This window comes from Erythrolamprus reginae, chromosome 1 (assembly GCF_031021105.1).
Source record: "Erythrolamprus reginae isolate rEryReg1 chromosome 1, rEryReg1.hap1, whole genome shotgun sequence".
Lineage (NCBI taxonomy): Eukaryota > Metazoa > Chordata > Lepidosauria > Squamata > Dipsadidae > Erythrolamprus > Erythrolamprus reginae.
In genome coordinates, this window is record NC_091950.1 from 95,510,978 (window position 1) to 95,524,963 (window position 13,986).

Here is a 13,986-nt window from a genome sequence, read left to right on the forward strand (position 1 = left end):
GAAGCTTTTAAAGGTTATTTTAAAAATGTATTCTTGATCATAGAAAAACAAATCTTGGAACATTTATTCCTTCTCTTTCATCAGTTTGAGTATAGAGGGCATTTCAAAAGCCATTCTGGCACTCCAAATCAGGTGGCAAAGAAATAATTTAAAAACTAGTAGCTGGATGCCCATGCTTCCCTATGAAACTATGTGATTGGGCTTGATACATTGACACTTAAACTTTGAAAATTTATGTAGAATGTCTAACTCCTTAGCAGCAGTATGTTAATATAAGGCAACTGGCAGTTGGAACAAAGTTCTTTTCAGGTGGGGAGGGGATGTACAATGTCTAACTTCTTAGCATCAAAGCGTGTTAATAATAATATAAGAAATACTAATGATCTGATGGTCATTTCGAAAAACCCTTTCTTAGCGAGCACCTAGGAGCCAAGGAGAACATATGTGCCAAGTTTCAAGCTTGCAGGCTTTATGGTTCTGGAGCTTTCGTGATGATATTATTATTATTATTATTATTATTATTATTATTATTATTATTATTATTATTTAGATTTGTATTTTGCCCCTCTCCGTGAATGGTGATGCGTGAGTGGTGTTTGGCTTTTATGTATATAGATGAATCCAAACAGATTGCTGGGTCAGATGAGAGAGATAGAGAGATGTGTGTATATATACCAGAGTTATTTAAAGAAAATCTGAAAATCTGATTTGAATAATTATACATGATTATTCATATGAATGAGGATTTTAGGGCAGAAAATGAGCAGAGGTTGTAAACCTGCACTTCTGAGTCTGCTTAAATAAATGGTGTTATAAAATCTCTCTTTATGACTGGGGGGAGATATTTCACCTGAAAAGGTTTTCCATTCCCAGTTCTTGAAATCCAGTTCATTGTTTTATATGACTGATCTTCAGAACCCCAGCCCTACCTGAAGATCACAAAACAGCCTTGCCTCTGTTGAGTTAGTACAAAACTCCATATCACTATATATTAATTTCCAAAGATGTACTGACACAGTTGCATTTCCTGAAACACCTGAAGATGACTCTTTTTCCTCCAGGAAGTCTTGAGATTCTATTATTCAGTATATTAAATAACCAAGCACGCATGCATTTTAATGTTGGGATTATTTGTTGGAACTGCTAGCTATCAGTACCTGAAATTTAGCACTGGTGTTCGAATGGAAGAGGGGAAAAAAGTCATTATCATGTCACTTTTTGTTTTCTTTTTATACTATTTGAAACATTAGCCCCCCCAAAAGGGTAAAATATCTGCTAAGGGCCCATTTCATCCATCTTTTGTGAAGACAAAAATTGAGTAGAAGGGCAGCAAGTTCTTTAAGTGGTTTTCTTCTATGCTTAAAAATCATTCCCAACACATAGGAATTGCAAAATGGGGCTAGCTACTCCTTTTTAAAGAAATAAAGAATATTTTAAAATGTTAAACTCCATGTATGAGAATGGGGTGTGCTTTGGAAAAAAAATAAGAGAGGGTAAGTAAAATGTTCATCCTTCTATTTTAATGGCAAAACTCAACAAAACATTTAAACTGTCGAAGAGAAAGTCAGAAGCACACGCTTCCAATGTAGTTTACATTAAAAAAAAAACCAAACCAAACCAAACCAAACCAATCAAACCAAAAGTGTCCTACTAGTCCGAATCTAGGAAATGGGAATCAGGTATTGCACAGGGGGAAAAACACTCTTCAAACACACTCCTTCCCCCTTGGAGTAGAACAAGCCAAGGTTTGAATTGCACAGCAACTCAGCTTAGGACACACACATGCACAAACAAACATTTAGAGATGAGGAAACAGTGTGCTTTTGAACTACCTGTACAAAGTTTAAGAAGACATATAAAAGGGAGGAAGGGAAGATAGCAGACCAATGGGGCTATAAAACATTTAGGGAGCCAGCTTGAATATAGAGGAATGTTTGCAATTTTAAAAATCCAGGGCACGAGTCCTCCTAGTTTAGAGCAAAGCAATGAGGCATTCTCTTCAGTTGACCTACAATAGAGCCATGTCATGCAGGATGGGGAGTCGCTATTATTGGTACGGCAGTGGAGTGGGCTGTACAAGGCCAAAGGTCTAGCTGATCCAACCAGTTAGGCTTGATATGGTGCAGCTGTGAGCCAGCGCCACCCTCAGGTGCCCAAATGTTTTGGCTGTTCTACCACATCTCTGGAGAGGAAAGGAGGGGCGATGTCAAAGAGATGACAAGTCTTCCCTGATTTAGAACATTTCACATCTTGCCTGGAGACCTGTCCTCACAGCACAGTCTGCTTTGGTGTATTATCCTTTGCTTAGTGCCACATATAAAGGACAGAGATACAACCAGATGGGGAAAAAACAGCTCCTTGGTTGGGTTCAAATGGACACTTGGGCATCTTTTCAGGCGCTATCAGAGATATTTAGCATCTCAATCTTAAAAGCATTAGGTACAGAAGGTAGGGAAGCTCAGCCTTGAAGGAGGCAAGCTGTCAGATGTAGGACATTCTTACTTATCCGAGTGATATGTTAGGAAATTCTTGAGTCTAATCTCATTGAGCCTCATAAAATTGGGGGGAATCATGATTTTAACGCACATTCTTTCTAAATTCAAACTCTTGCATCTATGGAAAATAATCCGTGGTAAGTTTTGATTACCGATTTCACCAGCAGTTTGTTTCTCCTGCTCTTTTAAGATGCCCCAATTTAAATATATTTTGTGGACACAAATTTCTTCTATGGGTCCTTATATTTGTGGTCCAGTGTCCTCAGAAAGCCACCCATTTTTCATCAGTTTTAGAACAGTGCCCATCGTCTCAATGAGATTTAAAAATTCTTGCCCACACTGAAGATATATACAGTATATATATTAAAAACCACCTTTGGTCCGGTTTCAGTCCACTCTTCTTGACCAAGTAGAGCATTCAAATTATTTAACCTGAACTGTTCAGGTAGAACAGCATGTTTATATGCTTGTAAACTCAACTGCACGACAGCTGGATTTCACATAGTCTCTATTTTAGCGAATTAGTTGGGTATCAATTCAATCTACACACAGGTTGATTATATATCATTCTCTGAACATTAAATATTGGGAACTTTTGGGTTGTTTTGTTTTAGAGCCCCCCCCCCCCCCCCCCCAAAATGGAAAGGTAGTGGCTCAGGATAATAATTAGGATCTGCCTGCAATTGTTCCCACATGACTTACACATTGTTAAGTCTGTGCACCAAAATATTATAAACTGATATGGGTATCCTGTGCTTATGTATGAGTCTAGCAACCAACTCCAAGGACCATTTTTTTAAGGCAAGAAATCAGATGGCTGTTCAGGAACTTTTCCATTAATTACTACTACTACCGTCAGTACAAGTCCCTGGATAAAAATGTGCCATTAACGCTAGCTGATAGGAATAGTTCCTTTTATATTGATGCTTTTTATAGTTACTCCTATCTCCTTAATACAAGAAGATAATTTCCATACTGATAATGCTTTGTCCTTAGGTATGACAAGTACCAATGGCCTTTTCGGATGACATTTCTCTCCCCTTTACAGCAAACCTCAAGCTTTCTAAACATATTTCGAATATGCTTACAACTGGCTGCTATTTCCTAAATCGGTGAATGTAAAAAGCAGAAAAGGATAATATATGAGAACAGAAAGAGAGAGAGAAGATGGGGAAGAAACCTGGAGAGGAGGCACTTTGCTCAAAACATTTAGTGCGGCAGTCTCAAAACTCAGCTTGCAGCAGCTTAAATTGGAAGGAGTGGAATTTGACCTGGTGTTCCCTGTTTTTGCAAGATATATAAACGCCCTTTACAGCATGGGACTTGCAATACAGGGTCAACATAGTAAAGGGAATATAAGAAAGGGAGGAAGAGGGATATATTGTGCTGAGAGGATGCAAACCAAGTCCATCGCTTGCTTTGCATACTTGGATTGCTTGCCAATGTGACTGTCACCCAGAGTTTACACAAGTAATTGAATACTACCGGTGCCGGAATAACAAGAAAGGGCTACAGCAAATAAACATGGGTCTCTTCTGTACGCCTTCTCAAAAATTGTGCTAGCAAAATTTCCAGTATAGAATATACCACGACGACGGCATTGCTGCTGTTGAAACTATTGAGAAAGACAATAGCCACTGCTGGGAAATCAGCAGAATCGGTGGGCTGAAGCTTCAGAGGATCTAAAAGGGGTTGCAGATGCTGCCTTTAGGGAGATAACAAAAGGTTGCACAAGGGTGGGGCAGAGACCTGAAACGGAGCTCCACCGATAGCTAGAAGGGAGTATTTTCCCTGCTTTGAGAGCAGCAGTGATGAGGGTCAAGAGAACTTGGAAGCGGATAGGAATGAAATATCAGGGAGAGGTATCCATGGAATGTGATGGCAGCGAGGGATGTGGCAGTCAGCATTGTTCAATACCCACTACATGAATAAATAACAGCACCGTGGCCTAGCCCAAACAGAAAACTCTGGATCCTCTGTGTGATGGACATTCAAGATAAGGCTAGCCAGCCTTCCCGTGCTACCCGGCTTCTCTGCCCTGCCCAGGAAATGATGAAGGCAGGCTGAGTACTACACGGCTGTTTCCTGATCTTCCCGCTGGATCATCTGATAGTGCTGTCGATTTTCGAGGTAGGCAGCCAGGTCGGGATCGTTTGCCTTCTCAGCTCTGTGCTTCGGTGTGTCTCCCTGTGAGAAGATGAAACAAAAGATAATAAGCTGGAGCGCAAAAACTCTTTGGTACCACAGAATTTCACTCCCCTGTTCGTTTCTGAACTCCTCAACTCAGTGGTGATCCATGAAATGTTTGACCCATCTAATGGTTGGCAATTTGAGGGGTTAACAGTCTCATCTAGGATTTCAAAACAAAGGAATTTGGTACGAATGTGGAAAATGTATTCTTAAAAAAACCATAGATTTGTAAATCATATTTATATTTTAAATATAAATCATTTAAAAATTGATTAAATTAAAATTTATTTTATTTTAAATTATTTTTTAAATTAAATTAATTTTTTAAAAATTAATTAAATTATTTAAAATTAAATTTATTGAACGCAAAATGGCACTCTGCTGGGCGTCGCCACGTTTCGGCCCACTAGGAAGGACGTCTTCGTGACGTCAAAGCTCCGCCCATGGAATTCCCTATTGGGATTCCCCCCCTCTGTTTCAGCCTCCAGATCGGCCGAAAATGCCACCGCTGATTGTAAAAACGGTGCTCCGCCGGGCGCCGCCGCCCGGCTGTAACCTTCTGAAACAGCCAGGCGCTTCTCAGCGGCCTCCGGAACCCGAACCTTTGCCGAACTTCCGGGTTCGGCATTTGGGAGAACGCCAAGAAGCCCCCCGGCTGTTTCAGAAGATGACAGGCGGGCGGCGGCACTTCTCGGCGGCCTCCCGAACCCGAACCCAAAAAGTTTGGCAAAAGTTCGGGTTCGGGAGAACGCGGAGAAGCCCCCTGGCTGTTTTAAAAGGTGACAGCCGGGCGGCGGCGGCCAGCGGAGCGCCATTTTACGATCTGCGGTGGGTTCGTAAGTCGGAAAAAGTTCATAAGAAGAGGCAAAAAATTTTCGAACCCCGGGTTCGTATCTCGAAATGTTCGTATCACGAGGTACCACTGTATTTAGATGCACCTACTAGTTATCCTAAGTATCTGTATTCACATGCAGCCCTGAAAAGAAAAGGGTCCCAAATGTAGGGCTGTAGGTACTGTATATACACAGATTCTAGTATTGCTTCAAGTGATGTGGGAAAAAGCCTGCGTGGATAAGAAGCTTTGGGATTTCTGGAAGAATAGCAACTGACAGCTAAATAAGTCCTCAAAGGCCTGTTTTGTATACCCACTCCATTCCCCTTACTGGATATTAGGAGGGGGAGCTTGCGTTTCCATATCCTGACACTGCAAGAGTGTAAACAAGGAAAGTGAGACAATTTTGACATAAGCTTGTGTTTCTTAACTTCATAGCTTGTCTACTCACTCTGAGAAAGCAAGGAGGGGCGTGGGGGTCCTGGCTGGGTGAGATATATGCCTGGGGAGGGCCCTGTAATATCATCCTCACAGCCTTACTAGTCCTCCTGAATCCCCAGGGAAGCTCATATATCACGAACGTACTGCAGCCATCTGGACTGTGTCCACTAATGAACTCCTGCACTCCATAAAAACTAAATCTGTTAACAGTTTTCAGCCATGACTCCTCTTTCTTCCCCCCATAGCACAAACTCTCCCTCCCACTCATTCACAACCCCCACACTTCACCAGCACTGAACAAACATACTGCTGAGAAAGGCCGAGGAAACCTGGCCAGCTGCCGCTTGTACTGAAAGTGGGAGAGAACAAATCTCCCACTGTGGCCCTCAGCGCCTAGCAGAAAGCAAACAAGCAAGCAAGCAAACAAAGGGAGGGAGGAAATATAGAAATGGAGGGACTATAAAAGTAAAAGTTTACAGGGTGTCCAAGGGGAAAGCATTTTGAAATTCCCTGACATTTCCCTGTAACTTGCAATCTAGTCAATGCGCGGCCGTAGATGACGTCATACCAAACGGCTAAGCCATGGAGAAATATCGGTAGCTGAGGAAGCAAATTGTTGCCACAGTTATGCTCATTTTTGCTTGACTCTGCCAGGCAGCATGATCCATTTTTTAAACATAATTTTCCCCTGACTTTTAAACATTTTAATACAGTTTGTTTTTCACCCCTGATTTATTCTTTGTTTTTTTTCATGAATTCCCTGATAATTCCCTGAACTGCCAATTTCCCTGATAATTCCCTGATTTCCCTGTTTTCCAGGTTTGCTGGACATCCGCTCCGAGTCTCCGGAGAGCGGTGGCATACAAATCTAATAAATTATTATTATTATTATTATTATTATTATTATTATTTATTATTACTATTATTATCATTATTACTACTATTATTATCATTATCATTATTATCATTATCATTATTATTATCATGAGTTTAGGAGTGATAAAAAATGGAATAACCTAGATGACAAAACTAGAGTACATAAGTAGCATTAATTTTAAAGTGTATACCTAAAATTAAAGGATAATAAATACGTTAAATAATACGTTAAATAATATTTTTAAAAGGGGAGGGACACCACAAGAATTTAGTAATGTATTATCAGTCTGTTCAATATAAGAGTTACTAGAAATAGTAATCACTCAAGGGAATGTTTAGCAGGTGAAAGAGGAAGAAGTTGGAGAGAGGAAGATGTGGAGTGGCGAGAGGAAGGAAATAAGGAAGAAGAGTAGGGAAGGAAGGTAGATGGAAGAGACAGAGAGAGTGGGAGGAGAGTGAGAAGGGAAACTAGAAACACAGACTGATAAATTATTAATATGATGGGGGTGTAGTTATGGCAATGTAAGAGGTTAGAGAGAATTATGAAATTATATATGTTATGGATTCTTTGTTTTTTTAAAAAAAATATGCATATGTATGGATGTGGAGGTTAAAAAATAAAGATACATTCTAAAAAAAGGAAGGAAGGAAAGGAAGAAGTAAGGAATCCAATTAATCAAAATGATTTTCAGAGATATGGGCTCATTTTGTTTTGATTTATTTATTTATTTATTTATTTCTTTGTTTGTCAAACATGTACAGAATAGTAGTTGGCCTTTTCCGGGTCCCATCGACTAAGCAATGTCGTTTGGTGGGACCCAGGAGAAGAGCCTTCTCTGTGGCGGCCCCGACCCTCTGGAACCAGCTCCCCCCAGATATCAGAGTTGCCTCCTTGCCCACCCTCCTTGCCTTTCGCAAGCTCCTTAAAACCCACCTCTGTCGTCAGGCATGGGGGAATTGAAATTTCCCTTCCCCCTAGGCTTATAGAATTTATACATGGTATGCTTGTATGTATGAGTGGTTTTTAAGATTAGGGTTTTTTAGATTGTTTTTAATATTAGATTTGTTTACATTGTCTTTTTATATTGTTGTTAGCCACCCTGAGTCTTCGGAGAGGGGCGGCATACAAATCTAATTAATAATAATAATAATAATAATAACAACAACAACAATAACAAGCATAAGCAAAAATAGTATGGATAAATGAAGGCATTAGGACAGGGACCATAGGCACAGTGGAGCGCTTATGCACGCCCCTTACAGACCTCTTAGAAATGGGGAGTATCTTGTTGTATCTCAGTGGAGTATACTGGGGTACAGACATGCAGTGCCTCCTTTACAAGCATCCGCAGATACATAGAGCTACATGGCTGTAGAGATAGATGAGATAGAGAGAGAAGTTCTTAGCTTCACTTTCCTCTCCTTATTTACAGAATTTACACAGCAAGAGTTGAAAGGTGTTCTGTCGGGCTCTATGGTATGAGCCTCCCGAAAATTCAAGGATACAAATTTCAGACACACACACGTTTGAAAATTCAAAACAATGTTCCTTATCACAAAATTCAAAAGAAACAAAGCACCCTTTTTTATATTGCAAAGAGCACTCGTCCCAAAACAACCTTGTAGGCTGTACAATTCCCTTAATCAGTCCTTAAGTACTTAGCTAGCAGCTGTGAAGAAATGTCACAGCCCTCCTTCTTCCAACAAAGTGAGACACACACACTTTGCTCTGCTTTGGTTTCAAAGGTGTGAAAAATCAACAAAGTCCGGAAAAACAGCAAAATACGGTCCTGAAGAACTGCGATCAGATAATCTTCCACAACGGCCAAACCAACACGCTGCTATTTGTATTACTAGAGCCCCACCCAAACACAGGTGGCCTCTCTTATCTCCTGTAATATGTCCTCAATTGGTCTCTTCTATGCATAACTCTGCGCCTGCATGGGTCCAAGACTTCCGCATCCGAATCGACCGAAGATAATGGAGATTGGCTTCCTGGGCTGTGTGCCAAGCCCCCCTCTTCCAAGTCATCCCCACCTTCTTCTTCGTCCGAGGAAACTGCACTACCTGCCTCTGTCAGCAATAAAACAGGCCTATGACATGTTGATGTTTCCCCTGCATCCACCTCCACATTCCTTGGGGCAGGAGCAGGGCCAGAGCCAACCACAACAGAAGGGACCTTGAAAGGCTTTTGCAGGTAGTCCACAACTACAACAGTTGGTTTAGCGGCTGTTCAAAATCACAACAGCCCTGAAAAATGTGACTTATGACTGTTTCATATAGTTACGACCTCCCCATAATGACGCGACCAGATTCAGCCGCTTGGCAATTGGCTCATACTGAAGACCTTTGCTGCGTTCCCGGGTCATGTGACCCCTTTCGCGACCGTCTTGACAAGCAAAGTCGATGGAGAAGCAAGATTAAATTAACAACCCAGGTTACTAGGTTATTAACTGCAGCGATTTGCTTAACAAACTCAAACCCCCTTCAATGCAGGCACCAATGCGGGGCATTTACAACTGTGGGGGAAAAAGGGGACGATCATACTTTGCAAACTATTTTTCATAGCGCAACCTCACATGGATCCTTTTTCATTTGAAATAGTTGGCCATTCCAACTCCAACACCAGCAACTGTTGAAAAGTTAGAAGTTCGAGGAGCTGCCGGAACTGGCTATAAAAATCTACATGTGGGTTGGCAAAAGATTGTATTGCTTGTTTAAAATGCTCCGATGCTTTTATAGTCCATTAGGATCTATTCTAGCTAAATGAACTCCTGGGTCCCGAGAAACTTTGCAACTTTGAAGATTCTGCAGCTCTCTGATATTAAAAAGAATTACATTTTAGCAACTGCCTGACAATGCTGTTGAGAGTCAGAAAAAGTTACAGTGACGCAATTTTGCAACAAAGTTTGGAAAAAGGGGGAAATGAGGTCTTCTGGATTTACATTTAGAGAAAGAAAACCTCTGCAACCTGGGCAGCTTAAGAGATCAGACAAAACCATTTGCCAAGCTGTTATCTTAAATGCAGCAGACCACTGCCAGATTTATCTTCATCTAATACACGGTCTACTTTTCCTAACTGAGTATAATTCATTTCCTTTCTGGCCAGCACCCTTTCAAGATCCATTTGATCTACTCAATCTAGTATAACTCCCGAGTGGTGACGGGATTTACAGCTTCCAGAATTCTCATCTGACATGAATTCCAGTTCTGACTTTGGGCCTGTGCGTGTGGAGTCTGGTTTATACATTTCACACAATTCTCAAGTGTCGTAACGGTGTGTTAGCAGCATATTTACAATTCCCCAGCCTGAAAAATTAATTAGCTAGCGGGATAGGAGCCATCCTTTCTTGTGCATACACTACTCTGCTACATAAAAAGATTTGTTATTCATTCTGAACTCACAACCGGAAGACAGAAAAGTCACTCCCACTTCATATACAGTGGTACCTCTACTTACGAACTTAATTTGTTCCGTGACCAGGTTCTTAAGTAGAAAAGTTTGTAAGAAGAAGCAATTTTTTCCATAGGAATCAATGTAAAAGCAAATAATGTGTGCGATTGGGGAACCCACGGGGAGGGTGGAGGCCCTGTTTCCTTCCAGGAGATTCCTAGAGAGGCCCCATGGAGGCTTCTCCCCACCTTTTCCGGCCTCGTTATCTGTCATGAGATCCTAGAGAGGCCCCATGGAGGCTTCTCCCCACCTTTTCCAGCCCTGTTTCCTCCCAGGAGTTTCATAGAGAGGCCCCAAAGAAGCTTCGCCCCGCCTTTTCCGGCCCTGTTTCCTCCCAGGAGATTGCTAGAGACGCCCCACAGAGGCTTCTCCCCACCTTTTCCGGCCCTGTTTCCTCCCAGGAGATTCATAGAGAGGCCCCACAAGGCTCCCTTGGGAAGAAAAAAATTCTTACCTGCAAATCTGTTTTCATCAGTGAAGCTCCAGCCTCCACTATGTAATGGCAGATGGTCCGCTGACGAAGCGCTGCAGCCTGATGCAAACTCGTCTCGCCACTAACAGGAAGATCAAAATGGAGAACTGGGATTAAAAGTACGTACCCTCCTCTGCTATGTTGCAAAAGGTAAATCCATAAAGTTCCAACGCAGCCCTGGCTGGAACCAGTCTGTAACTCACGGGTTCTTGTATGTTAATGTTTGCACAGCCTTTAGTTAAGACATGTTCTTACATCAGCTAGGAAGAAAGGTTGAGGGACAGACAACAAAGAGGGAAAGTCCTTCCTAACAAGTCAGTTTTTAAAAATTTTATTTTTGCTACAAATGTAACATCAGGAAAGTTATGCAGAAACAGCTGACTCTGGAGTTTTCTGTAATTCCCTTGCAACAGGATTCTCTGGTGACCCACAGGCTGCCCGCTTTTTCTACAAGTGCAGCTTACTGGCAGTAACATAACGTTTCCACTGACTCTGTAAATAGATCCACAGACACAAATCCTCTTTCAAAGTCAGTACTAAGCAGTAGAGAAACCTAGAATTCTGGAGGACAGGGATGAGGAAAAATAGTAACCTACTTGTTGTTGTTTTAGAGACCTATTCAGTATGGCAGCTCTCAAAGCCATGATCCCGAAGGACAGACTGCAAGGTTGAACTATCCTTCCCCACATACAAGGCTATCTAGGCAGGGGTCTGCAATCTTGGCAACTTTAAAACTTGTGGACTTCAACTCCCAGAATTCCTCAGCCAGCTTTGCTGAGGAATTCTGGGAGTTGAAGTCCACAAGTTTTAAAGTTGCCAAGATTGCAGACCCCTGCCTAGACAGTCTTGTATGTGGGGAAGGATAGTTCAATTCTAGGAGTTGAAGTCCACAAGTCTTAACGTTGCCAAGATTGATGACCCCTAGTCTAGAGTCAATTGTTGGGATGGGTGGCCATACAAATTTGAATGAACAAATGAACAAATCCATAAATCTATAAATACACATGCACCCATATATATAAAGAGCTGGGTCAACTGAAAAAACAACAACCGCAATATACAAGTTCCCTTGTGATTTTCTGACACCATAGTGTAGAATGGACTTACTTATTTTCTTCTGCCACATCCAAAATCTCCGCAGGAGCTGGAATAGAGAAAGAGAGAGAGATCCGCGTGATATGTTCCATGCCACTATTTCCCCCTTCTCCTATAGATGGAGAATCTATTTTCTTCCCACTATTGAGAAAGCAGGATAAGCATTTCTCATAAATACTGAAACCATTCTGTGAAATGCACAATATTCATTTCTAATACTTAGTATTCTAAATCTGTGAGATCCACAGTATAAATCCACAGTAATTGAATTTAAATATGCCTGGGATAAACATATATCCATCCTAAGGTAAAATACAGGAAATAGTATAAGGGCAGACTAGATGGACCATGAGGTCTTTTTCTGCGATCAATTTTCTCTGTGGGTAAGTCAAAAAGTAATGCCATTTTCTTTATTTCAGGTGAAGTTTTTGATAAAAATACCTGATATTTTTCTCAGTTATAAATGATTATATTATTTACATTCTGAAATATTTTGTTTCTTTTCAGGTTTGTAGACTCACAAGGAAAATGAAAAATAGCTACCCCCTTAGAGTTGCATCAAAAACAAAGAGCAGTGAGTGTGTTCCTTGTTGTTGAGGGGGAAACCCCTGTGAACAGAGGCGATTACAAAATATGTTTGTACATTTTGTGTTTGTGTGTGTGTGCCTTCAGACTATCATCTCTTCAGACCCATGAAAGAGGGTTTGAGAGGCAAACATTATTCCAGTGACAAGGAAGTGAGGCAGAGATTTATGAGGTAGGGATACATGCTCTCATTCAAAGATGGAACTTTGCTTAGCTAAACAGAAATATATAAAATATATTTTTTATCTGGTTGTACATATCTTAACAGTGACCAGGATAGTTTATGCACAAAATTGGAAAGGGGAAGATGTCCCCAAAAAAGAGGATGTAGTTAAAAAAAATGGATTGTGCAGAGATGGATATGATGACAAGAAGGCTGAATGATCAAGAAGAATCTGACTTTTATATTATTTGGGATAAAGTTTATACATGATAGATAAGAATAAAGTTGAAAATAAGGTTATGAAAACTGTATGAATATAATCAAATGTTATTGATATTTTTTGTTGTTGCTATTGTTGTTGGTTTTTCTTTTTTATCAATTTAACTCTATGTTTATTAGAATATGTAAACAAAATTCTTTTCAATTAGAATATTAGTTTGACTTAAAGATTTAAGATTTTATCCTTTTTTCGGTATTAAAAATTGACTTCAAGAAAAGAGGGGTAATTGTAACCCCTATTATATGTTTAAAAAAACAAACAAAACCCCCCCAAAGATGGAACATTGCTATTGAGAGAAACAGTGTCTATGTTGAGAAGTAGGGATGTGATCCACAGAGGACCAGATTCATTTTGATGTATGCTACATGTTCCTGTGCTAGTAATTATACCTGTACTAAATAAAATGGCCTTCCTTTTGACTCATCCTTGTAGTATGTTTAAATCTGTTGCTCTTGTTAATTTGTTTATTACACTGATGACTGATTAAAACAATCACAGCTAAGGTTTTTTGCTATCCTGACTTACCGTTTTCAATTATGTATTTCACAATCTCCTTACTCCCTGATTTGACAGCATGGTGAAGGACAGTTTGGCCTGTGGAATCACGCATCATCAAGTCTTTGCCAGCCCCGTGCAATTCTTTGAACTAGAGAGACACAGAATCACTTGAAATCAGCCACAATACAGACATTATTTGAGGTAAGCCTCAATCAAAGCAATTTACACAAAAGTTTAAAACAAGCGGCAACAAAAGGAGATTAGTAGAAAAAGAAGTTAACAGTTAATCACTTGGATTGTAGTAGGAGCCAGAAGCAATTAAAAAGGCCTTTCTAGCAAAAGGATGTTTCAGTCTCCCATTCAAAAGGAAGTATTACTGGATGTAATCAGAGGCAGCTGATCTGATATATTTAGAGAATCTGTGAGATAGTGTTCTTCTCTGCATTCACTGTTTCACATAAAAGAGCAAATTTGCAGCCAAATCCTATTTCTGTGCTGGTAATAGTGAGGGACATCTGGCAGGTGGACCTAACCAGGTGCTACATCATTCACATCAAAGGCATTGCTTTATCATCCAAGAGAATCTCTTCTACTCCATTAACTGG

The 13,986-nt window shown here is 40.5% G+C and overlaps 1 protein-coding gene across 9 annotated transcripts in view; it reads right to left on the reverse strand.

Annotated features, from left to right (window-relative positions):
- Nucleotides 1–1,498: 1,498 nt before the first annotated feature.
- Nucleotides 1,499–13,986, reverse strand: part of DGKZ (diacylglycerol kinase zeta) — a 228,865-nt gene continuing 216,377 nt past the window's right edge. For 8 of the 9 annotated variants that reach the window (XM_070760425.1, XM_070760448.1, XM_070760442.1 and 5 more), the window contains 4 exons: nucleotides 13,409–13,529; nucleotides 11,868–11,904; nucleotides 10,743–10,842; nucleotides 1,499–4,682 (listed from right to left, as the gene is read on the reverse strand). In XM_070760425.1, the coding sequence (XP_070616526.1) occupies nucleotides 4,566–4,682; nucleotides 10,743–10,842; nucleotides 11,868–11,904; nucleotides 13,409–13,529 (375 nt within the window). In that variant the 3' untranslated portion in view covers nucleotides 1,499–4,565. Of the gene's footprint in view, nucleotides 4,683–10,742; nucleotides 10,843–11,867; nucleotides 11,905–13,408; nucleotides 13,530–13,986 lie in introns of those variants that run through there. The other variant, XR_011559814.1, reaches the window with a different exon arrangement.